General features: G+C 34.9%; 1 protein-coding gene across 2 annotated transcripts in view; it reads left to right on the top strand.

Annotated features, from left to right (window-relative positions):
- Cadps2 (calcium dependent secretion activator 2) overlaps positions 1-27,745 on the top strand; it is a 501,039-nt gene that overhangs the window by 184,898 nt on the left and 288,396 nt on the right. For both annotated transcript variants that reach the window (XM_076861895.2, XM_076861904.2), the window contains exons 4-5: positions 16,952-17,032; positions 23,907-24,143. In XM_076861895.2, the coding sequence (XP_076718010.2) occupies positions 16,952-17,032; positions 23,907-24,143 (318 nt within the window). The remainder of the gene's footprint in view (positions 1-16,951; positions 17,033-23,906; positions 24,144-27,745) is intronic.

Below are 27,745 nucleotides of genomic sequence, written 5' to 3'. Positions count from 1 at the left end.
CCTTTTGATTCTTCCTTGGAGGTTTAATTCCTACTTTATTATTCATTTGATTTTGCTTGTTTCCAACTTTTCCCACTGAGGCTGTTAATATATTAATAATAGTAATTTAATTTCTTACTTGGTAATTACACCATCTATGTCACACATGAATCTGTTTCAGCTGATTGCTTTGTTGTAGCATTCTCAGTCTGTTTTCTTGAAGTTCTGGTACCACAATTCACTGTGGGTTCCTGTGGTTTTGGTTTTTCCAGTAGCTGAGACAGGCTACAGTAGTTTAGTTTTCTCAATGTTTCCTCTGGCAAAATCTTTCCCTCTTTGTTAGGGAGAAGGATCTGAAATATTTTAAAAAGGCTTTTCTTTTCCTCTTCCTGCCATGATCATGTGGATCTCTTTCTTGGATTGTCACTATGAGAGCTTGGTTGGCTAATGGGAAGGAAAGTTTACTTGAATGCATGTCCCCTATGACTGGGACCTTGGAGTTTCTCATTTTCTGTACTCTACTTATAGAAATTTGTCAAGATCATTAGGTAAGCTAATTTAGACATGGTGTCCCCCAAAAGCTCAGGGCTTCCTGGTATGCAGCAACTTCTATGTCTTTCTGGATTTGCCTTTGTTACTAGATTTGGAGTTAATGATTTGCCCTGCATCATCAGTTCTCTGATAAGCCTAAGAAAAATAATTGGCTTGTAGCTTGTCCAGCATTTTATTATGAGCCTAAGAGTGATGACTTCTAAGCTCATTATATGTCTTAGTTGAAACTGGAATTTCCTTTAATCCTGAGATTTGGAAAAAAAAAAAAACTTCAGAATTATTTTTAGATAAATTTTAAACCCCAAATGACAAAGTACTCCTATAAGGAAGGGAAGAACTTTCCTTTGGAATTACAATGATTTTACAGACATTCTTAAAATAAGAGAGCAAGTGAGATTTTAATTTTTTCCTAAAGGGTATATATAGATATCTGATTATATTTGTTCTTTTGTTTTCTTCTAACAAAGGTTAAGGAAAAAAGGTAAAGAGAAGTGATAAAAATCACATAAAATAGCCCATCCTCTATGGAAAAGGAGTAATTTGGGAAGAGAAATAGCAGAAATTAAGAAGCAGAAAGAGAATCTACATGTGGCAGAGAGCTGCTAGAGCCCAGCTCCAAGGTTATATCCCAGAGATTTACTTCACCTTCCCTGTTGTGTCAGGAAAGGTTCTGAGACTCCTACTACCTATAATAGTCTTGTTTCTGTAATTGGTTACCTGTGCCTGGTCACTTGTTCTTGCAGCAGTTATCCCCTATAAAGTCTCAAGGATGTGTTCCTTGTTTCAGGGTCAGAAGCTCAGAATGGAGAGCTCCCCTGGGGAGAAGTGCAGGACTGGAGCAGCCATGTAGCCCCTGGGGGCTGGAGAGAGAGGAGACATGAGTGAGGATGGAGCTATGCCAGGACTGCCATGTGATGCTGACAGTAGGATCATTTGGTGGTTTTCCTTGTCCCAGAGCGGTAGGATTAGCATCTTGGATGGCAAAACAGGAAGCTGCCTTCTGAAAGAGCATAGGCATTGTCATGGTTTAGACGTGGTGTCCCCCAAAAGCTCACATGTGAGACAATGCAAGAAGGTTTGGAGGAGTAATGATGGATTATAGCCTTAACCTAATCAGTGAACTGATCTCTGATTGGATTAACTGAGTGGTACCTGGAGACAGGTTGGGGGTGTGGTTGGAGGAAGTAGTTCATTGGGATTGTGGCTATGGGATATATATTTTGTATCTGGAAAGTGAAGTCAGTCACAGTATCTCCCTTCTCCCTCCCTCCCTCCCTCTCCCTCCCTCCCTCCCCCTCCCTCCCCCTCCCTCCCTCCCTCTCTCCCTCTCCCTCCCCCTCCCTCCCTCTCTCCCTCTCTCTGTCCCTTCCCCCCCACACCCACACCCCACCCACCCCATCCTGCTTCTTTTTTATCACCATGTGAGCTGCTTCCCTCTGCCACACTATTCTACCACCTTCAGTCTGAGGAATGGAACCAGCCTGTTATGGATTGAGACCTCTGAAACCATGAGCCCCTAAACAAACCTTTCCTTCTCTACGGTTGTTCTGGTGGGATCCTTTAGTCACAGCAGCAAAATAGCTGACTAAAACAGGTGTTTACATTGGTTCTGATCAGAGCCAGTAACTTCTTAATGATCAAAATTAAGACATAAAAGAAACTCCTAAAACACTAAGGTAAAAGGTAGCACATACCACAATTAAGATATGAAAATCAGAGATCATCAAGAGAAAAATATTTACTTGTTATCAAAAAAACATAAAAATGAATTTAAAAAAGATAAATCTTGCATATCATTAGATATCAGGCTTTTAAAACTGTCTCATATTTTGGAATCTTTGGTGTAAGAATAATGTGCACATTCATAGGACATGTTGTTAGGAGAAAAGGACAAGAAGCTCCAAGGGACAATTTAAAGTAAGCAACACAGCAAAATAAGAATCTGAAATGATTAGCCATGATTTAATCAGACCAGTATAGTACAAATGCAATAAATAGAAGAATATTCTGTTAGTGAAAAGTCTATTTTCAGAATAATTTTAAGAATATGCAGAGAATTTCAAGTAAATATAGCTAGCTATTTTTTTGAGGAACAGTGTTAGATAATATTGACACTGTGTATCTCATAGTAAAAAAAAATAATTTTATTTCACATTTTTAATGAAAATTGTGTTATTTCTAAATGGTACCAGTTACTCAGTTGCTTTTTCTTTTTTTCTTTCTTTTTTTTTTTTTTGAGAGAGAGAGAGAGAGAGAGAGAGAATTTTTTTAATATTTATTTTTTAGTTATTGGCAGACACAACATCTTTGTTTGTATGTGGTGCTGAGGATCGAATCCAGGCCGCATGTATGCCAGGCGAGCGCGCTACCACTTGAGCCACATCCCCAGCCCAGTTGCTTTTTCTTAAACAGAAATTAAATGTGTTTATTAAAGATTATTTTACAATATGACATAAGGTAATACAACATGTTTAAATTAATTAATAAATTCATTATCCATAATCATGTAGGCAATACAGATCAGATGCTCCATACATTTTGTTAAATGATAGGAATGCAGAGATAGGGCTAAATATTTGCTTAGTTCATTTTTTAAAAGAGATTATGGTGTCATAAATGCCACAGTGATATGGCAAATCCCTGGTTCTACTTTTTTGAGGTTGGGAAAGGCAATGTAATATTTGGTTGTGTCATGAAGAAATTCACCAAAATGAGCATTTTGCTCACTTGGTAATGTTTTCTAGGCAGAGGTACCAACATGTGCAGACTAGGAACAGCATGGCTTTGGGGGAACTTAAAGATTTTGATGCTATTGGACTATAGGGAAGAGGTGGGCTGTGGTGTAAGATGACATTCGCAAAGGTAGCCAAGGGTCTTATAAACTGTAAAGAGATATACAATCCTAAATGACCAGAGCCTGAAGATTACATAGTACTATTTGTACTCCTGTAATTCTCCTTTTACTTCTATATTTAGATTTTAAGAGGATTAGCTTACTCAATTTTATAGCTATCTAGATCCTGATCTTTTCTGCCAAAAGCCACCTTCATCAATGTTTTATAATCTCATTCCATTAACTGAAGAAAGTGACTCACCCAGATTTACTCAAACACAGAAGCAAAGTTAACTGAAATCTTGCTCTCAACAGACCCCCAAACCAAATTCCTTATGATCTGAAGACTACAGAAGTGCTACATAGGATCACAGAATTGTTGTCATGTTTATAAGGGATAAGCAGTACTATTTGTGAATGGTTACAGTGTAGTATTCTACTTTGTGATTCCATTTCCCTAGATGCTTTAGCTTTGAAGATGAAGCTTGGAGATGAATTGAGATTTCAGCTTGGGCTGTGGGTCTAGAAATTTAGATAAATCAATGAACAGGCAGCTGCTATGTTTCTCATCTCTCTTTCCTGGAAGCTCAGGCAGGAATTATGAGGCATTAAACCTTAATGAAAACCCCCATTCAAGATCCATAGAAGGAAAATAGCAATGGGGAGAAACAGGATTCTTCCAAGGAGACTGGGTCTACCTTCCACCAGTAACCACTGTCTCATTGTTTTTCATCTAATATCATGTCATTGTTAATATGTTTTGTTTAACATAGTTTTTTTAGCAAAAATAAAAGCATATTCTATAGAATTATATATGATAACCAAAATAGAAAAATGTGTAAATGAAAGGAAGGTGGTATTGGTTTTCACATATGTGTAATTAAAATCTCAAAGTTCTTGAAAAAATATCCAAGTGAATGTTATTGAATGGCAGGTTTTGTGCTTTGAGATATAGCAAAGGAGGAACTTAAGACCTTAGAAAGACTATTTATTTTTGATTTTTGAATTTCTAAGATTGATAGTGGGAATGGCCATAATATTTATATCTGTGTTTACTTTTTTAAATAAAATAGTATTGTAGTATAAATTTGAATTTTATTTTAGTTCAATGAATTAGCTGTGGTTAATTATACAGAGTAACTTTCCTCTCTAAAAATTAGATTTTTTTAAATTGTCAATATAATGTTAATGTATTTCTAACAAATCAAATTATTTTTTATTGGTGTTGCTTCATTTGACTATGCTATTTTGTTGTCTAATTTGGCCTACATGAGGAGGCACTACAAGAATATTCCTAAATAATATTTCTCCTAACCCCTTCATTGGGTTTGTTTTTCTCTCTTCAATATCTCACCAGATGTGGAATATAAGGTACCTTCAGATACATTTTGCTTTATTTTTAGATCATTTTCTTTATCCAGATCTAGTCTGTGAAAATTAGAATGTTATCCCAACTTTTCTTTTTAAAATGAGAGAATACAGGACTAAAAAAAATTAGGTAAAGTACAACGTGTCTTCAGAAATCTGGTATAAAGGTGTTCAGATGAGCAAGACTTCACTCATTGTATAATTGTTCTTAGAGGGATTGGTTCTGGGAACCATGTCAGATACCAAAATATAAACATGTTTTATATAACTGATGATAGTAGGAAAGAAATGTTTTTGTTAATCTACTTCATGGCCTATTCTCAACTATGTATGAATAAAAAAGGATGATGTGAGTGTAATGTTTCAAGTATAATATATTTTCTTTAGTTTGTTGTTGTTTTAATCAGATTTTTTGTCCATGAGATCAAAAGATTTGATTTTAGAGGACTAAAAGTCTGTTTGGGGCTCAAGGGTCCATGGACAGCCTACTTCATTGCTTTGGGCACAGAACATCAGGGCAGAAGAATGTGGAGGCAGAAAGTAGCTCAGTATATAATGATCAGGAAGCTCCCCTGGGCAGAAATATAAACCCCAAAGGCCCCCAGGACCCACTTCCTCCAGCTACAATCTACCTACCTACAAGTACCATCCAGATCATCCCTATCAATAGATAAATGCATTGATAGGGTTAAGGTTCTCAAAAGGCTATCATTTCACCTCTAAACATTCATTATCCCACACATGAATTTTGGGGGGAAATCTCATATCTAAACCATAAAGTTGTTAATGAAAATATTCTATCAAAAGTAAAATGACACATGTGTGAGATATATTCAAGATTTGGTTTCATTCCCTCACAATTTTTATGTGCAGTCAACAGATACATATTAACCAAAGAACAGTTGTACTAAGACAGGTATGTATGCATATAGCACAATGTGAGCAACTGGATGGCAGTATTTTGACACTGGACAGTTTGCATGGATTTTTCTAATGTTTCTCAACCCTGGATACATGTGGGAATGAATCGACAAGCTTTAAATACCACTGGATACTTGGGCCCTCCATCAGACTAAGTGAAAACATTTTTTAATGGTGGGACCAAGGTCTGCTGGCTAAAGCCTTCCTGGGTGGTGCTGATGCACAGTGAGAGTTGAGGACCCCTTCCCTGATGTTCCATGTGAGGATTTCATCCCATGATCATATCAAACTGAAGGGGATGCTAGAAAAAGTCCAGCTGTGTGCCCAGGAGGAGGAAATTATTTAGTAGTGTGGAAAACCTCTCCTCTAGTGAAGCTTTAATCAGAGTTTAATGAAACTTTTAAAATTGTGTAATTTCTGAGTTTGGAAAATCAATGGACATTCAACAGATGAAAAAATAAGATTGACAAAGGCACAAGGAGAGTGAATGGCTTGGCATCTGTTAGGGAGTATGTTGTGTGTGCTGCTAGAGTAGTGGGAAATGAAGCTCAAGAATTAGGAAAGTACATGAGTATTAAAGGCCTTTTATAGAAGATGAGAAAGCTTTGGATTTATCTTATTCTAGGGAACACTGTTTAGGTCACAACAAAGGCATGGCAGGCACAATTAGAATTCTGAGAAGATCCTTCTCTGGTCTAAGGACTTCGCACCCTGCCTGTCTCTCCTTATAATCATGGGCCAGTGTTATGTTTCTCTAAGCAAAGAGACACGGATCTGGGGCTATATGTTCCTCCTTCAAGTAATCGTTGCAGACTGTACATTGCTCAGCTCTAAATCTTTCAGTTTCATACCTCTTTTTATTTCCCTCTTGCCTATGAGGTTCTTGGGCATCTGGACCCTTCCTCCAAGTCTGTTCTCACATTCTCTTGGTTCCATACCCTGTAGTATGCTTCAGAATTCCATTCTGCTCCCACACTTTGGGACTTGGGCATGGGGCAAAACACTGGAGTACCTGCTATCTCTGGGGAAGGGACAAGATAAAAGTCTAGTAGTTGTAGCAGGACCTGGAGATGGTCCCTATGTTGTGATGGAGTCTTTATGTTAACCATGATATGATGGGACAACTCCAGGTGTTCTTTAACACACTGCTTAGTCTGATCAGGCTATGTTTCAGGCCCTCATTGTACAGTTGTCCTTTTTGTCAGGAAACAACAATTTTTCAATGGAGTGATATGGATCAAGAAATATTTTTTTGTACATGCTGAATTCAAAATATTAAATGTCCATGTTGATATAGCAAGTGATGATTAGATATACAAGTCTGGTATTTTAATGAGAAATAAGGGCTGGAGATACAGATTTGGGAATCATTTAGAAACTATTTTAAGCCACATACTCAAATTCTTTTTGCTTTAGATGAAAAACAAAAAAATGAAGTGTTTCTGTTTTTCTTAATCATCTTAGAAGAGAGCAAACTGATCATTATCTTAGTAAGATCTCATTTATACAGTGGTTGGAATTCCTTCTAGCTATTGTCTATAAAGTGGTAGAAAGGCCTCTATTATTGTTGAACATTCAAAACCATGTAATTGCCTATGTGAAGAGTGTCTTCAGGGGTCTCATATGAAGGCCTTCAGATGAACAAGGCTTACAGCTCAATCTATGAATCATTATCAGAGTTGCTTTTGATTTTTTTTAAATAACCATACAATCATCCCTTAGGGATTCTAGGAATCCCTTCAGATACCCAAATGTACAGAAGCCCAGGTGTCTTATATAAATGGTATAATATTTGCATATAACCCATACATAATCTCTCATATATTTTGGATCATCACTAAATTACTTATAATACCTAATAGAATATAAATGTTATATAAATAATTATTAGAGTTGTTAACTGTATTGTTTAGGAAATAATTACAAAGCAAAAATTCTGTACATGTTCAACACATTTCAGTATTTTTCATATATTTTTAATTTATGATTGGTTGAATATACAAATTGATGCCAAACTTGTGGCTAGGAAGGGCCATCTGTATACAGGGTCTGAGAGTAATGGGATTTGAAAAAACAGAGATTTGCTTCCCTATTCAGTTTAAGAAATTAGATGGATTTGGAATTGTTGTGCTGTTAGATCCTCTGAAAAATACTGCAGTAGTGAAAAACTAAATTTATTATGCTTATTTTGAGCATCCTCCCCCTCCCCTTTTGAGGAAGTTTAGCTCCTCATTCCACTCTCTGTTGCTTAAGCCCATGGTAAACTGATGAATCTGAAGTTTCAATAGACTCAAGTGTCATTTTAATTTTCTCTTCCATAATGTGGTGGTTTTTCTATTCATGTCATATTCATCCCTTTGACTCATAATCACGCGCACTTTCCTTTCTGTGGCCTTCCAACCTTGAGAAGTTGCCTGACACTGTCTCTTTCTTTATATTAGTGTCTTTTTGACTGCTCTTGTCTGCTTTACACAGCAGTCCCCATAGTTGGAGACTTCATTACCTCTCCCATGAATCATGGCAGTAACCTCTTACCTGCCTCTTCCTTTTAGTTTTCTATTTGATGCCTGATTAACATTATTGAAATACCATTCTGACCTTGTTATGACCCTACCTGCCATGACCTTCTTCATGAATAGAGGAAGACGAATGGCTCCCCTTGGTCAACAGTGTGAATTTCACTCTCCTTGGCATTCAATCTGGTCCTCACTGGCTTTTCTAATGTTCTTTCTCCTCTACAATTCTTTATACACCTCATGGTTTAGGTAAACCAAGTTGCTCTGTGTTTTTTTATCCATATCCCCTGTGTTTTCTTGAATTTTAATTTTAACTAATATTATTCTCTTTGCTTGGAATTTTTACCTTTCCATTCTTCCAACACCCAAGAGAAATGTCAGTTTCTCCAGAAAGCCTTCCTTCTGCCGTATGCATTTCTGTACATATTGGGAGAGAAAAAAAATTATGAGGAATTATAATTGCCCATCATAACCTATAGTCAGTCATATTCCACTTTGTGTTATAGATATTGATATGTGCTTCTATTACCATATTTTAATAACATGAGCCTGGGATAAGAATTCAATTAATCTTTGAATCATTAATTGTATAGTAATACTTAAGCTGTTTCCTATTGTGGGCACTCCTATATAGAGAGCAGCCAAAAGAACAATAGCTATGTGTGACATATAGCTAAGGGGTTCATGGTGAACCCTGGAGTCAAACTGCAAGATTCACACCTCAATCGTATTATTTCTCAAATGTGCGATTGTGGGAAAGTTGCTTAAATCTGTGCTTCAGATTTTGTGTCACTAAAATAAGACAAAAATAAGACTTTTCCAGAATTGCTCTGAAGCTTCAGAGAGAAAATGTTTATGAAAAGTCAGAAAAGTTTCTGATATATCATAAGTGCTGGATAAGTTTAACCCTTTGTTTTAATCCTGATGAACTAGAATTCTAATTTGTTCTGGGAAAGTGAGACTGCCTGTGTTATATTATTTAGTGGTAAAATCTTTCTATCCCAGTGTTATTCCATTATTAATGTGAACATAGATTCAACTATTTTATTCAGGTAAATATAGTTAATAAATAGTTGCTCAAAAATATTAGCTCATTACTTTTGTCCAGAAGATTAAATGTTAATGCCAAATGGAATGCCAAAGAATATTTCATGATGTGTGAAAATTTGCCAAGTCATACTATCATTTGAAGGGTGTGTATGTGCATGGATAGATATGGATATGAATACTTATGTGTATGTATATATGCATATTCTCCAGGTTAAAAGAAGTCCCATGGTTTTATGTTTGAGGTTAAATTTCTTATGTTCTTGCCTTTGAACACTTTGATCCATTATTTAATATAGTTTAGTTCAGTTCACATAGGGTAATTTTATATCTAATTAACTCATTCATCTTTTCTCTGTTTTAAGTATTCAAAGGAAATTGTGGTTTGGGAAATGAATTTTTAAGACTCTTAGAACTGTTCTACAAGAATCCATGGCGGAACTGCTATTTCTGAGTCAGATTTTTATGCATAATTTAGAAGGTAGATATAAGGGAATGCTTTAAAGGGTTTGCATCTAGCAGATAGAATGCTACCTAATTTTTTTCATACATAATAGCATCCAGAGAAATGTGTTACTCTCAAGAGTCTGAGGGTAGCTTAATTTCCTTTTTTTTTTTTTTTTAACTTCATGGAAAAACAATACAAGTTACCTTGTAGTTGTTAGCTAATTCTCAATGATCAAAAAAGAAAAGGAAGCTGTTTTTCTTTTTGTTCTGGAGAGGCATTGCCTCATGGGAAACGCCTCATGGGAATAAATGGTGTTAGCATCCAAGAATCTTCTTAATATATATCAAATTATTCTTTTTATTTGCAATAAAATTGAGAGTATTTTTTTTTAATCTCAACATTTGAGATGGATTTGTTTTATTCCTGTTATTAGGATTAGGTAAAGTTAAAAAAAAGTGATGACATGGCACATTGCAGTTTGTGGGAGGGATCATAAATATGCAAGAAGTTCAGCAGCAAGACAACTCTGAATGCTTTGTCACCAGATAGCCTTTCCTTTATGGGTAAATGATTGGTTTTGATAGTTTTCTCCTAGATGACTGAGAGATTGATCTGGACAGTGAAGGTAGTGAAGAAGAGCATTCCAGGCTGGAAAAACAGAAGGAAAATATATGATTTGGAAAATGGAACTTGTCCAATAAACAATGAGTGATTCAGTTTGTGTAGAAAGTTGCAGTTACCCAAGAGGTTAGAAAAGTGGATTGGTACAAAACATGACAGGGCCTGAAAAATATGCTACTGTGTTGGGCATCATTCTCTCTTATTCATAGCCATTTATTCTGATTCATGTATTCCTTCCCTCTCTCTCCTTTCCCTCCCACTACTGAGATTTTAGTCCAATCAAAATTAGTGAGGATCATACATAGAAATAGGGGAATGGTGTTGAGGAGTGGGTTGTATCAGATCAGTTTTAGTTTGAGGTCATGGTGAAAGACAAGGCCTTGCCTTCATCTGGAAGTGAAGAGCTGGAACTCAGGCAATGAGCCAGAGCTGTGTGCTGACTTAGGACACTGCATCAATAAATGACAGCAGATGCCCCTAGCCCAGCCCCCATTCTTTTGTGGGTTGAGAGAATGGGCAGCCAGTGAAGAAAGTAGAACAAGCAGAGTCTGCTGGGTAGAGCAGTGCTCTATCTTTTTGGTAAATAATTTGTAATTCAAGGGATGGTGGGAAATTAGCAGAATTATTCATGGGGTAAATTGATGTGCCAATAATAAAGGTTTTGATCAGTATTTTTGAAGCCTTGTTACATGGTACAAAGATTGGGCTGTTAGTAAACTATGAAAAACAGTAAAATGAGTATTCTTTGGGGATGACAATTAGGTTTTTGCCAATTCTTTCTTGTAATGTGTTACCTGTGAGTCATCAGATTTATGGATAATATTAACAAAATGGACCAGCTAGGAATTACTCTCAAAGAAATTACAAAATTTAAATAACAGTGTAAACCCAAGTCTACTTGCATTTTTTTATACTAATGGGTAAAGATAAATATTATCAGAAAAAGACAAAATCTAATTCATTTAAAAATTATATTATAATTGGAGTGGGAATTGATTTTCTTTTCAGTGGGAGAAAGAAAGGCATGATTGACTAGGGTTAGCCTATACAAAGGCGTCATCATAGAAAAACAGAGATAGGAATCTTCCTTTATAGTAGGGATTTATTTATGTAAGGACAATTATTCTGGTTCTAGAAAACAGATTCACTACAAGGGAAAATGATTCTAAATAGTGCTCTGAATGCCTTTTTAAAAATCTGTTTTTCATTAATATATGAGCAAATTTTAATGAATTGAAAATGTTAAATATTGATAGGTTTTTGAGCTTTATAAAGGTGAAATCAGAAGTTATAAAAAATCTGTTCAATGAAACTTAGTAATTTTTACATTGTATTTTTAAGATTTTTCTTAAAATGTAAGATAATGGGCTATGACACAGGCTTCTGGTCCTGCCTAGGACCTCTGTAATAGAAGGTCTACTGATCTCTAAGACTGTCCCCTTCCCCATTGCTGCTTCTATAGAACAGGAGAGAAACTGGGCAAGGTGAAAATAGCATGTGAGATTCCCAAATCAAGAGAATCCATTTTTAACATATCTGCCTTTGCTAATCCCCCTCCTGATATCACTAGCAAAGTAAAATATTCCCAGTGGCAATTATACTGTTTTGTGCATTATTTTTACTGTCTCTCTTTAAGTTTCTGGGAGGGCTACAACTTTTGTTGCTATTGAAGAATCTATAGCAGACATGCCTTAACGTAAGTATAGAAAAATGTAAATAAACTGAATAAAGTGATAAAGGACCATTTAGGTCTCATGGGTGAGAGCCTGTGTCTTGCTGTTAGAAAGACAGTACTGAGGTCTATGACAAGGGCAGGGAAGACATTTTCCATGAGTTAAGTTCCAGAAACCACACAGTCTTTCAGAGTGAGAGAATAGAAGCTTCTGTACACAGAAGATTCTCCTGGAGTAATTTAAAGTAGTTTCTTTATTTCTTTTGCATTAACTACACCTTTGAGAATAGCCAGTAAGGTGTAAAATTCAAGCAATTCTCTGAGGGAAAAAATTAAGTGCATCTCTGTACAAAATCATGCTTACCACTTTAACAGGAACACAGATTCCTAAAGATCCAAGTTGAGAATTCCCTATCCTGAAGAATTCTGAAGGTGGAAATAGTTACCCCTGCATAATAAGTGGGAAGAAAAATAAAAGTACCTTTTTTTGGTACTAAAAATTTGTCACACTGGGGAAATATTTTGATAATTAAAGTGGTAAAATGTTCTGTATAGTAGAAACTAGAGGCATTCAAGGATTAAATATACTTTGGGGCATCTGTTATAGTCAAGGTTGAATGATCCTCTTTTTAAAAGACCTATAAGATTTCCTGTGCCAGGAAAAGACATCTGTGAGGTAAGTAATCTATTGTCACATAAAATATTGTAATCAGGAATAAAAAGCAAATGAGATAAAATCATGAATGGCCTTGGTGGGATGATGACGTGCCATGCCCCACACTGCAGATGGGAGAGCCCACATGTTCTGCTGCATTTTCCTCCCAGCCCAGATCCAGAACTAGGATCTGGTGTGTCAACAGCATCTTAAATTCTAATGCCACCCTTCTATAATTAATCTGCTCAGGCTTCTCTTTTTATCCTCCCACTCCCACTTTCTTTCTTTCTTTTAAATACGTATAAAACCATTTGTTTAAGTTCTCTATAGGATTCAGAAACAAAAGAGAATTATTTTCACTTTAATAGTGTTTTCCAGCTATACTAAAAAAATGAGAAGGGCTTGATAGGATTACAGAAGCTCTCTTAACACTCTCATACATACCCTAGCTAAGTCCTAAAAAACCTGAATTCTGATCAACTACTTGGTTCTAGATTTTATTCTACATGACTGTGGATAGGTTGGATTTGGATTGTTAGGGAAAGGAAGAAGTCTAAGACAACACTGGGTTTGGGACTTGAGCAGCTGAGTAGGTGGGTGGGGTCTATGACATGGTGTTACTCATGGGTGATGGGATTAAGGAGCTAGAAATCAAGATCCCATCTATGCTAATGAAGTCTAGTGTGCTTTTCTTTATGTAAGTTGAATTGGTAAGGATATAGTTGGAAATGTAAGCAGAGGTTAGAGCTGTGAATACCCAACTGAGAGTTTTCAGTGAGCACCTGCTGTTTATGACTATGGGCACTGTGAATGACACTTAGGTGGTGAACATTCAGATTGAGATTAGAAGCACCAGACCTGACGCATTCCAGTCTTTATGAATGTTAACGTGTTAATGTTAATCCCTGCTTTCTTTGAATAGAAATTCAAAGAAAATCCTGTTGGCTTTAGTAAAATTTATTTTTAAGCATATATTAATGAGGTTCGTCATTATTAAAACTCAAAAACTGGCTAGACTCACTAAAACTGGGAATTAGCTAGAGGGAGGAGGGTGTGGTTATAAAAGGTGTCATGAAGGTTCATTGTGGTTTTAGGACTGTTCAGTGTCTTGACTATGTTGGTAGATCCACAGACCTACAGATTATAAGTTGTGGAGAAGTTAAGATAGAGGAAATCTGAATGAGATGGGTGATTTTTATCAAAGTCAGTGTCCTGGTTATGATGTAACAGTATGATTTTGTAAGACATTATCATTGGGAAAACTGGGAATAGTGTATAATGAGTATCTGTTTATTTCTTAACAGTGCACATGTGAATCTACAATTATTTCAATTTAAAAAGTCAATTTTAAGAAAATGTTCATGAACTTATATTACATAAACATTTAATTAGTTTGTTATAAACAAGTACTCAAAAGAAAATAAAACACTAGGGCTTGGGATGTGGCTCAAGTGGTAGCGCACTCGCCTGGCATGCGTGAGGCACTGGGTTCAATCCTCAGCACCACATAAAAGAAAATAAAGATATTGTGTCCATCTAAAACTAAAAAATAAATATTTTTTAAAAAAGAAAAGAAAACACTAAGCTAAGATTCTTACATGTTAAAAATAAGTTACTCAAATGATTTACCCTTTTAATTCTGTCTAGCATTACATAAAGGAACGATAAACAATTAAAATTTCATTTGTTTTTATTGCATTGGTTCCCTCATCTCTGTTTTGTTGTTGTTGTTATAGTAAACATGATTGGTTTTTGGTTTTCACAAAATGACATGATCACAGGCTGGGATTGTGGCTCAGCGGTAGAGTGCTTGCCTAGCACAGGTGGGACCCAGGTTTGATTCTCAGCACCACATAAAAATAAAAGCATTGTGGTGTGTCCATCTGCGAAAAAAAAAAAAAAAAGATCCCCCCCACTTTAAAAAAAAAATGACATGATCACCAACACCCTTTATATCTCTGAAAATTTAGGCTTTAAAAGAGAAGGCAGTTAATATGATATATTTTTAAAGCTATATCATTTTCTAGACAAATGCAATTAAGGGCTTAACATATACATGCATTTGTTTTTGGCAGCGCTGAGGATCAAACCTATGGCCTTGCCCAACTAGTGCTCTGCCACTGAACTATTACACAAGTCCTTCTTTAACTTTGAAACATGAGTCCTGCTAAGTTGTCCACACTGACAATCACATCTTGGAAGACATTAATATTTTTAAAGTAGTTAAAAACTGTCTCTTACAAAGAAAACACTAGTGAAACCCAGAAAGACTCAAGCAATTTCATTTAAAAATAAGTAAGAGCTGTTAATCTGAAGATATAAATACTTAATGATGTTAAATAGTAGTTTTGGTGAAATTTGAAAAATTTTAGCTCTTTAAGGTATTAAAAACTGGTTTTTGCTTTTTAAATTTTTTGTAGAGCTGGGAGGGGAACTATATAACTAGAGGCAAAGTAACTTTTTATTATTTTTCTATGGAAAAAATAATATATGTATTCACATTCAGCAGAGATCAGAAAACTCCATATTACATTGTGCATTTAAGATATCACAATAGTTAGAATGTTCTGACACATCATTTTTGTTTTAGAAGCTGTACTAAGAGATTTCGGTGATCTGGAATAAGCACTCATCACACTTTGTTTTCTTTTGTAGTTACATTGGTATTAAACTTTCTTCTCTTTGGTTTAAGATAGTGAAGAAAAACTTATTTCTGTTCAATTTTGAATCATATTAATCAAAATTAAAAGTGTATTGCTGGGGTTGTGGCTCAGTGGTAGAGCGCTTGCCTCACATGTGTGAGACACTGGGTTCGGTTTTCAGCACCACATATAAATAAATGAATAAAATAAAGGTCCATCAACAACTAAAGAATATTTAAAAACAATTTAAAGTGTATTTTTCAAGATGATTGTATAAATTCCTTTATAGCAAGGACTTACTTTAAAAAAAATATTTTCTGTTTTTTAACTTATTTTAAAATAAATTTTATTATTCAAATTTAAGTTGGAAACATATTTTTTTAGAAAGGTAACCTTAGAGCTTTTCTTTATAAAAACAAGAAATACATCAAAATGAAAATAAATGCTCCCAAGACCTTTTCTTCTGTTTAAAAGTAAGAAATACTTGAAAACCTTGATTGATTTTGTCCAACAGTCAAGGTCTCTCTGACGTGTAGTTAGTGCTGGAAACAGAATGATTTTTCCTTTCCAAAACTTGGATCTGATTATGTCATTCCTCTGTGTGAAACCTCTCAGTGAAGCCCCCTCGCCATTGGGACCAACTCCAAGGTCCCTGATTGCTGTGTGAAGCACCATCTTCTGGCCTCTCTCCAGCCTCATCTTCTCCCCAGCCTGTTCTAAGAAGCCATTTCCAACCCCACCCCCCACGTATGTCCAGTCACCTCTAGACTTTTAGTGTCATACTGCAGTGTCATCCCCTTTTCTTCTTTTCTTGATTCTTCATTTAATTTCTAAACCCACCATTTTATTAATTTGGTTCTCTTCTATGCATCTTTTTCCAGGTTGTTTTTTTCTTTCTTTCTTTTCTTTCTTAAGGCAACAAGGTCAACTTGTAGTTCTTCAGCAAAGGGACAAAGGGATTAGCACTATTGCACTCAGTACTAATTCAGTCTTCTGATGGAACTCACCAGTTATGTGGTCCAGGCTTTTTGAGGATGAAAGGGGAATGAATTAAAGTCAAAAGAAATTTAACATTTAATAGCCTTAATTATCATTTTTATAATGAATGGAAGATTAAATAAGTGGGAGAAAAAGAATCATGAGGAAAGTTAAAAGTTATAGAAATTGTAAGGATTATTTTATTGGAGAAATAAAAATAATTTTTATATAAATGAGAATTTCTGGAAAATGATAGTATGCTTTTCTTGGTTTCAATTAGATTTAGAACAAGAAAATGGAATTCTAATGTAGCCCCATCTGTAAAAACAGAAACATTTCTTGGCACTGCAAATCTATTGGTACTAGAATGAAGAGTCTATGAAGACTTAAATGGTAGAAAATTATGTCAATCAAGAGAATACTACTTTAATAGTTTAGACTTAATACACATCTATTATAAAAACGAGGGATAGTTTTAAAAGCACAAAGAAGTGAGACATTATTCCGTATATCATCATCTAGAAATGCCTCATGGGAATTTGAAATAGAAAAAAGAGATTCATTTATTTAGTTCTATTTTATTTCTATAATATTTAGACCTAATTTATTTAGGACTGTCTTAACATGAAGAGAAAAGAATGGCCTGATAATCTTTGCTTTAGTCCTATGTTACTGTCATTAAATAATCACAAATGTATAATTTCTGTTTTATTTTTAAGCTGGATAATGCAGATGAACAAGCAGCTCAGATCAGAAGGGAACTCGATGGTCGACTGCAATTGGCAGAGAAAATGGCAAAGGTAGATTATTCATGTTGACATATTGCACCAGTTTTTTTTTCCTTGTCTAGATTTCTGTGACCTGAAAGCATATTGCATATGAGTAAAGATATCCAGAATAATGAATCATTTTCTCTTCTACATGCATACTCCTTAATTCCAACTACCTGAATGTATATTATCTAAATGAAGCATACTCTTTATTTTAGATCCTTGTTTAATAGTTAAATGTTTAAATTCAGTGGTAACTTGTGTAAATTTTCCTAAAATTAAAGCCTGAATTTCACTAACTGCTAGATCTAGGAAACTTCTAACATTGTACTATACAGAATATTATCAGGAGGAAAAATTCTCTTGTAAAATTATATATTCTGAAATATTTAGCACAGTGCTTAGGAGATAATGATGCCAACTAATATTAAGATGGAATAACTAAATGAGTAAAAATGTAATTTGAAATATCTGACACAGAGTCTGACAGATTAAATGTTTTCTATATGATATTCTATTTTATTTGTGTAATCACTGTGTTTTTGAGAAAAGAAATTTTAAAAAGAAAAACAAGAGTTTCTTTTTTTAATACTTAGGGTTTTTAGAAAAAATCCACCTTAATCATCTAAACAATTTTTATTATGAATCAGTGGATTAATTTTCCATCCTACATGCATACTCCTTGATTCCAACTACCTGAAATGTATATTATCTAAATGAAGTATTTTAGATATCCTTAGATGTCTTTCAGTGGAGATACTGACATATCAAACTGAGCAAATTTAATTGCTCTTTATTTCAATTTTACCAAATTGAAGCTGTTTTAATAAAATATTTATAAGGTGAGTTACAATTTACTAACCTGGTTGCATTATATCTCTTTGATAATCCTGTGAATTCACAAGGACAGATGATATCATGAGTTTTATAGACAAGGAGGAGATGGAGGCTTAGGGAATATTACTCACTTCACCAAGATTACACAACTAACAAGAGACAGAAGTAAGCCTTGAACCCTAGCCCTGACTCCAAAGTCTGGGCACATTCCATTACCCACCCCAGCTGTCTCTTCAGTCTGGTGAGTCCAGAGCATGGTTTATTAATAGTTAACAATGGCAGTCAGCAACACCCCCCTCCACACTTTACAAAACAACACAATGTAACAGCAGTAGAACCTCATGACCTAAATCTTTTTCAAGGGGTATCAATGTAGGCTTTAGTTTTTCAGCAAAGGGGTAATTAGGAAGAAGTTTGAAAAATATGGACATGCCTGGAAAGAAGCAGGGCTAACCCCATGCTTACCACATCCTAGATAAGTAACCCTGGGCAAACTATTTAGTAATTTTGAACCTCATTTTTTCTATCTGTAAGTTCACTGAATAATATTTATTGATCATTAACTAGTATAGGCAGAGACTGTCTTAGGTGCTAGGGACACATCCAGACAAATATAGTTGACTTGGGATAAAACAAGACAAAAATATTACTGCATGTCCGGCTGGATCTTGCATTTTATTTGGGAAAGCTGCAGGATGAGCAATAGGCATGCCATGTCACTAAATTGTGGCAGGTGGTCATTGCTACTTAGAAAATAGATTGGTGGGATGAGAGGTATAGGGAGGGGATTGAGTAGTCAAAATTTTTAGTATGGTCAGGTCTTGGTACTACTATCTTTCCAGTTACCTGAGCAACAACACTAGAATCTTATTTGAATTCTTTCTTCCTCTCATACTCATGCAAAATTTACCCAGAAATTATTTTGCCTCCCTTTGAAGTATTTCCAGAATAGGACCATTGTCATTATCCACCCCCACACTTCCACTGTGGTATCATATCATCATCATTGCCTGTCACCTGGATAATTGTTCTGTCCTTTAATTTAGTCTCTCAGCCTCCACCCCTTTGCCCCAATAACATAGCAGCATTAACTCTGATAAAACCTTGTGATGTTCCCATGTCACTGAGAGTAAAATAAAAAGTTCCTATAAGGGTCTACGAAGTTCAATATGATTGGTTAGTTACCTTATCCCCACTAAGTTGCCCCTACGTGATCAATACACTCCAGCTACAGGTCTTTGCTGGCACTGTGCCCCCTCCTTATATCTATCATCACTGGCATTCACATGGCTTATTCCCTGGAAAAACAACAAGATGGGATCAGGTAGATAGATTGACAGAAATACATAATATATAGTGAGATATAATAGATAACTATCAGATATATACACATATATTTAGAGAGAGAGAGATAGACATGGACTGATTTCAAGGAATCTTCCCATGTGGATGTAGGAACTGGCTAGTCCATAATCCACAGGGTATACTGACAGGTCAGAAAGTTGGGTAACATTTGATACTGCAGTCTTGAATCTAAAATCTGAAGGACCAGCCAGCAGAAGGGAAATCCAGGCAGGGTTTCCACATTGCAGTCCTGGGTCAGAATTGCTGCTTTTTTCAGGAACATTTAGTCATTGCTCTTGAGATCATCATTGGATTGAGGCCCACACACATGTTGGAGGACAATTGGATATACTCAGAGTAGACTGTGTCAGTCACAATTAATTAAATAAATAAATAAACAAACAAACAAATAAATAGATACAAAGCTGTACAGAAACATTTAGATCAATATTTGACAAGAGAACTGAGTACCATAGCCAAAACTGATTCATAATTTAATGGTCACACTTCCTCATCTGCCTTTAGGCTCAGGGGTCATGACCTCCTTGAAACCTTCCCTGACCACTGTCCTTAGAGTTGCAGTCCCTTCTCATCACTCACCCCTATTCCCTTCCTGACTTTCCCATGCCACTTTCTACAACATAAAATGATTTCTTATTATATCTGTCTCCTCACAGAAAATAGGGTCTCTGTGGTAGGAATTATTTTTCCTTTACCTTCGTGGTTACATCTCAAAGGCCTGGAGCACAACACATAGCAGTCACCCTGTGAATATCTATTGACTGACTGAAATGACTGAATCTGCAAGGGGTTGGACATTGACAATAGAAAGCCAGGGGTAGGCAGAATCCCTGAATTATTTGTAGTACTCTCCCCCTTTTCTCCCACTAAATAGTTGAGTTGAAAGGAAGAGAGTGTAACAGTATGGTAAGAATACCTGGGAATCTGCTCTAATTTGTTAAAAAACAAAACAACAACAGCGCACACACACACACACACACGCGCGTGCGCACACACACACACACACACACACACACCAAAAAAAGTGTTTTAGTTGTGACTAGATCAACTCTATAACCAGTAGTTTACTTGATGTCACCTAGTTTAAAGCCTAAAGTTAAGATATATTGAGTATCCCTTGTACAAAATTCTCAATACCAAAAGTTTCATATATTGGATTTTTTCAAGATTTTGGAATATTTGCAAATGTGTAATGAGAAGTTTTGGGGATGGGACCCAAGTTTAAGCATGAAATTTATTTATGCTCATATAATCCTTTTAAGCACATAGTCTGAAAGTAATTTTTATACAGTACTCAACTGCACCTATGTTGTGACTGGGGCTCATCACATGAGGTCAGGTGTGGTATTTTCCACTCGTGGCATCTTGTCAGGGCTCAAATGTTTCAGATGTTGGGGCATTTTAGAGTTCATGTTTTTGGATTTGGGATATACAACCTGTATAGACGTGGAAAATAGAGCTGAGATCAGCTTGGAGAGACTATTCTAGTGGTACCAACCCCAGACATCATCTGGTGGAAGGTAAAGCACATTTATGGAAAAGTGACTAAGATTGAATAATAGGAAATTTTTTTATTGAAGCAACTATTGTTATTTTAATATATACCATGTGCTAGGGCCACTAGGGTGTCATGCTGTACAGGGAACTAAATTCAAATATTTAAACCATGGTATACAGGATAGAACAATTAGAAATTAACCCTGTGTCTTTTTCTATTCTAATTTTTTTCTTTTCATTTTATTCTAATTTGTTATATATGACCCCAGAATGCATTTTAATTCATAGTACACTTTCATTCTAATTTGAAAAGATCAAATTTAACATGTATATTGGTCTGAAGTACAATTTATATTTTTAGTAATATTTTTAGTATATTTTTTAAAAATTGTTCTAATTAGTTATACATGACAGTGGAATGCATTTAAGCACTCTGACATATTATACATTAATAGGGTATAATTTCTCATTTTTCTGATTGTACATGTAGAATCACATTGGTAATGCATATATGTACACAAGTCATATATGTATACAAGCTAATAATATCTGTTTCATTCTACTCCCTATTCTCATACCCCATCCCCTCCTTTACTCCCCTCTACTAATCTAAATTCACTCTCTTCTTCCCTAGTGCCTCATTACTGTGAATTAGCATCCACATATCAGAGAAAGCATTCAGCCTTTGGTTTTTCGGAATTGCCTTATTTCACTTAGCATAATATTCTCTGACTCCATCCATCCACAGACTGAAGCCTTAAAGTACAATTGATTTTGTTGTTTCCAAACAGGGGGCAACATAAGCAAGCTAAAGTTAATAAAATGTTGTCAATAAACCTGAAAGCTTTGAGAGTTGAGAGAGTATTTTCAGAGAAAAAATAAAATTCTAGTGTAGTCTATTTCCCCCCAAAGCTTAAAAATACTGATAGAGCTGTCAATTTGGTTGATGCCTGCCAGTCTCTTCTTTCACAGACTGAATGAGGTGTTTTTAGCTAACGCTAAAGAGACATCTTTTTTTTTTTTTTGGTTTGGTTTTCATGTGCTAATGCTAGATTTTCCTTAAAATAACACCATGGAAATTGAAAAAAAAATTAGTGCATTCTCAGGACTTTCAAATATGTGATATATTTGCCTTTTATTTTGTTATGATTTTCAGTGGAAAGTTATGACTTTCATTCAAATATAAAATGAACAAAAAAAATATTTCATGTATAATCAATGAGTAAGCCAGCTACACATTAAAACTAGTCCAAAGAGCATTTGAGAAACTAGGTATTTGTGGAAGCAGGGCCCATTCTTAAGACCCATAGATTAGACACAAAAGTTATTAATTTCTAACACAGGTTTAAATTGTAACTATTGGGTTATTTTACTCGGCAGACAAACATTTGCTTCTTTCCTAGACAAAATTCTACAAGATAATATGTAACTTCTCTGTCTGGAACTTTAATCAGTAATAAACAGCAAGTTAAATTAAATACATTTCATGCTGTGACCATTGGAAAGGCTTTGCCCAGTGTGACATTAAAGGGAAATGCCCTTTCATTTTCTTGTTTTATTTCTGAGTTTTGGATGCTTTTCCAGACAACTTTCGATATTAGTTCAAAAATTAAAAGTCTGTGTTTATGGCTTATTTTATTTTTCTTCTTTGTCTCTATTGAAAAACCATTCCAAAACAACTTTGCATTTCCAAAGGAAACAGAGGTACTGGGTAGTTATGTGTTTTTTTTTTTTTTTTTTTTCCCTGAGGATGCAAAATTACTGTGTAGGGATGTTGCTTCCAACTCCAGAGGAGTATTAAAAAGATATTTAAAAATCTTCTTTGGGAAAGTTAATTATTAATGAAGATATTTAATCTCTCTGTGAAAGTATGCAATTTTAGTATGGACTGTGTGTAAATGATTTTTAAAGGAATGTATGAAGGTTATATTGGGGGAAAGGAAAACAGGTGGCCTGAGGCTCTGGGACTAATTCCAAAAGTGGTGCCAGATGTCCCTTTCCATCTCAGGAAGGACCTGGTGCAAGCCAGTCAGGGACTAGGCACAGGTGGACAAGAGCCCTCTGGACCTGTTCCAGTCATGCTGGAAATGCAGGTTTCTTAGGTTTTGATGGTGCTGAGGGAAACTGCAATGAAGGTGGTGATTTTCTGGAGCATTAGGCAGTCTTTCAGCTCTTATCCCCAAGGCAGTTTAGGGCAGTGAAGAGCACATCACACTGAGCTTTGCATGGTAAAACTCTGTCCCCCCTACTTTTAATAGAGGGAAGCCAAGTGTCAGGTTGGCAAAGATGAAAGGAGATGTAGAAGTCTGAGGGGAAAAGTGCTCTTATTTGCTGTTTGGGGGAATATAAATCAGTATGGTGTTCTCTAAGGTCAATTTGGCACTACCTAAATATCAATATTTGGAATATTCTTTTAATCAAGTAAAAGAAACAAATCTGATTGCAGAGATAACAGAATTGTATGATGATGCCTATGTACTTCAGCTAAAACATAGAATTTTCCAAGTGGATATCGTGAACCTCTTTTTCACTTGATGGATTTTTTCATAAGTTGGCATTTTGCTTTAAATTTATCTATACAAAAAAAAAAAAAAAAAACCCTGAAGCATGGCCATAATCTTGGCACATATGTGCAATGTTAAAATTAATCAATTAAGAAATATGTGCATTTATTCATTAACAATAGGAGTTTGAATTTGAAGGATTATGTGTAAAAATGCACATGTATAGTAATTAAATGCATTGCTAAAATGTTTGTTTTATAACTAGCAAAGCAGTGTATTTTTAATATTTTCTTATAGACTCATTACTACAAGCATTTCAAAAATAGACATAGTTCATTAAGATTCATCTATACACTAAGACATATTACAAACCTGTTTCCAGAGTTTGTTAGTCCCATATACAAATTTTATCAAAAATAAATTTAACAGAAAAATATATATGTGTGTATTCACACAGACACACATAAATGTTTTTCATTTTGTACTACAGTGAGCATCAACAAGATACGTAAAGTATCCTGAAATATAATCAAAATTACCAAAGCCTGAGATTTTTAAAATCTGTAGACTAATATAGGGCAGAAACATTTTAAGAAGAGTGTTATAATTCTAAGAGAGTGGATTGCAGGCATCATATAATTTTTTATAATAAAATTGAAATATGACTCTTTTAACAATTTTATTTTTAAATTATTTTTAAGGAAAGAAGATTCCCCAAATTTATAGCAAAAGAAATGGAGAATATGTACATAGAAGAGTTACGATCTTCAGTGAATTTGCTAATGGCCAATTTGGAAAGCCTTCCAGTTTCAAAAGGTGGCCCAGAATTCAAATTACAGAAATTAAAACGTTCGCAGAATTCTGCATTTTTGGACCTAGGAGATGAAAATGAGATTCAGCTGTCAAAGTCCGATGTGGTACTGTCATTCACCTTAGAGGTAAGTGGCTTTGTCACAGCTAGTTGCATAAATGAGGCTACACAGCAAATTCTGTGACCTGGGCAGTAATGTTTAGAATTTAAAGCACTGTTATATGTTTTGAGATGTTAAATTGCTCCTCATTAGCTTGAAAAACAGGTTATGAACACAAATGAATGGAAATTATCCTTTGAACATAACAGCAGCTGAGTGATCCCAGCAGCTCAAGAGACTGAGGCAGGAGGATTGCAAGTTCAAAGCCAGCCTCAGCGACTTAGCAAGGCCCTGTCTCAAAAGAAAAAAATTAAAAGGGCTGGAGAAGTGACTCAGTGGTTAAGCCCCACTGGGTTTAATCCCCCATACCAAACAAACAACAACAACAACAACAACAACAAAACCTTAACAGCAGTATTAGGATTTAATAATAGAAATTTTTGAGGCACAATTTTTTGCCAGTTAAAGTAGTGTAAATTCATCGATATAGTATGTACCAAAACACACTTGGGTAGAAATCTGATTTAAAAGTCAAGTTGAGATTAACTTTGTTTTTAATGTACTTCACTTATGGAATCATCTTTCTAGAATCAAATCAAGTAAAACACAATACAATATTCAGTATTAGATATGATAAGAAATACAAAATTCATTTCTAGGATTTACAGTTTCATTATAGGCACAGTAAATATTATGGAGAACAAGAACAAATGACATGCATTTAAAATTGTATTCCCCAAAACATTAGAGTTTCATCCTTTTTAAACAAATCCCTGAAAACGAAAGACACTGATAATTCTTGATACAGCTGCCTATTGATACCTTTCATGATTACATTTCTTCTTGCTAATCTAGGTATATGATTACATATATGACTAGGTATATGAATACGGATTTATATACCTCAACATACACACATAATACAAGAATCCTTAATACCTAAAAGAAAGAACTTATAGGAAGTACAAAGTAAAAGTTAAATCATACTAATGAGTAGTATTAAATCATTTGTCTTAAACCCCAGCTTTTTTTTCTCCCCATAATTTCTGTTCATTAAGTAAATACTAGCAATGTCTAGCTTAAATTTGTAGGTCTTTCAAAATTCTTATTGATGCTTATAAAGCTCCTAAGCTCCATCCTTATATTGTCACATTCTCTCTCCACTGGTCCCCAATACTGTTATTTGCATTTGCTGATTGAAAAAGTACATACCGTCTTAGGAGGTAGTGTCTTAGATTTCTAGTTGATATTAAATCTGCTTAGTCAATAGCAGAAAAAGCAAATGTCTACAGTTGCTCTTTTTCTTCCATTATTTTCAAGTTCAAGCTTGAGAAAAAAACAATTGCCTCTCACTTTTTTAACTTCCGTACTTTGTGTATTAATGAATTAAACCTAGTGTCAGAGTAGAAATGTGTGGCTTTCTTTGAACTCAAAACTCCATTCTGGTTCACTTAATGACTCTGCCAAGTGGCCTTCCTACTGAATTTCTTCTCAGTCTCTTTCTTCACATAATGTAAGGGTGTTTAATTTGAACCTACATAGTATATTACAAGAAGAATTTCCTCATCATTTCCTGTCACAAATCTTGCTGACTCAAAAGGTGCTAATGCTTTATTTTTTAAAATTTTACACCAAAAAATCAATAACTTAATTACAATGTTACATTTTATGTAAAAATGTGGATGTGTAACCAATGTGATTCTGCAATCTGTATTTGGGGTAAAAAAGGGAGTTCATAACCCACTTGAATCTAATGTATGAAATATAATATGTCAAGAGCTTTGTAATGTTTTGAACAACCAATAAAAAATAAATTTTAAAAAATAAGAATTCAGCATACAAATTAATGGAAAAATTAATTTGTAGAGCAAATTTTATGATGTATAAATCTATTATCTACATACTTAAGCATTCACAACAGAACAAACCAATTCAGCACATTTTCTCATTGTTCAAAAGTCTTCAACAATTATAAATAATTAACTTAGGTATTCTCTTTTCTCTCATGAAAATAAAATTAGACTATGAATGTGCAAATGCAACTGTGAATTGCTAGTCTGTAGCATATTGTCAGTATGTTAAAGGGAGCAGCTCAGTTTATAATATAATAATATTAGAAGAATAAAGCTAAAACTTGCATCTGTGTGGTCTGAGAAACTTGCATATTTATAAAAGTGTTTTGACAGCCTCTATTATTGTGTCTGTCTTAGGCAGATATTTTGCTACCATGGCATGAAGAAATCCATTCTCAGGTATTCATAGTATTTTATCTAGGAGTTTCATGTCTACGAACAAAATGAAATTATGTTAAGTGACAACTCTCCAGTACATATCCCTACAATACCTGAGAGAATAGCTGGTTGGTCTTCTAGTTGAAGAGCCTAAGACATAAGGCAAGCCCATGGTGCCTTTTTCCTCAGACTCCAGATTTCAGCAATGAAAACTCAGACAGGCAAGCATTTAATCCAATTTAAAGCTCTTACATTTCATTAGTCAGGCTTCAAACTGCTTCAGTGGAGGAGTCTTTTTAAAGAATTGAATAAGGATCCTAGGAATAATGTATAAGGAATTAAAGTGAAAATTTGAAAAACTTTGCTCACATTTCACCTTCTCTTTAGAATTACTGCCCATCTCTCCATTCTCTCACCAAGCTCAATTTTTGCCACAGCATTTATTGCCTAATACATAGTTCACTTATACTATGCTTATTATCTGGTTTTCCCTTCTCCAGTATGACCTTCAAGAAAAATACATATTTTTCTTTGTTGTTTTTTTTTCTGAGATATCAAAAGCACCTAACCAGTACTGGGCATACATTTCACTCAATAAATATTTATTGAATTAAGATTTTTATGGTATTCAAAAAGCATCTAACATACAGGTTTATGTTTCCATTCATGAAGTCTTTAGAAAGAATAATACAGCAAAGCAGAAGCTAATTCTCAGAAAACTAAACCATGCATTGATATGTTAAAATTAAATACTGAAATAAAACTAGAGAAGCAAACATTCATCTATGAAGTTATGCGTCCATAAGCTATACTGGATATATATATAGCATGGATAGAGTTGGATTTTCTCATTGAGTTTCTTCATTGACATTAGACTAGCAGCCCTTCCTCTGTATGTGTGATATATGGTCCCTGATTTTTCCATACTGCCAGCATCACTATCTCACAAAATACACATGCTTAATTTATTGTCACATAACTCCTTGTTCAATATATTGCTCAGAAGCCTGTTAACTAGTGCCTTCCTTCTTTTTGCTTCTAAGACCGATAGCTTTGTCTGTTATATCCCTATTACATCAGCCACAGAGAGATTGAGAAAAGAAGATGCACCATAGATCAATTTTATTTTCTGAAGTTCCATTATCAAGTTTTTTCGGGAATTGGTTGAAATAGAAAATTGTGTTAGTTGATGGTCCATGGTATTCTTGGCTGTCTTTATCACTAGTGATTGAGAGACTACCTTTGTTTCCCTGCTCTTGGAAGATCTAAGTTGTGTTGTTGTATTTAAATGTATAAATTCATCACAGAACTTACATCTTAGAAAGTGGCAATTCTGCAGGATAAAACCTTCCTGGCAGAGATGGGGTATTGTTTTGAGGGCTGGAATGCTGTTTGTTT

The sequence above is a fragment of the Callospermophilus lateralis genome, chromosome 1, assembly GCF_048772815.1.
Source record: "Callospermophilus lateralis isolate mCalLat2 chromosome 1, mCalLat2.hap1, whole genome shotgun sequence".
NCBI classification, from domain to species: domain Eukaryota; kingdom Metazoa; phylum Chordata; class Mammalia; order Rodentia; family Sciuridae; genus Callospermophilus; species Callospermophilus lateralis.
Note: the sequence above shows the minus strand (reverse complement) of the source record. Positions and strands in the feature narration are given on the sequence as shown.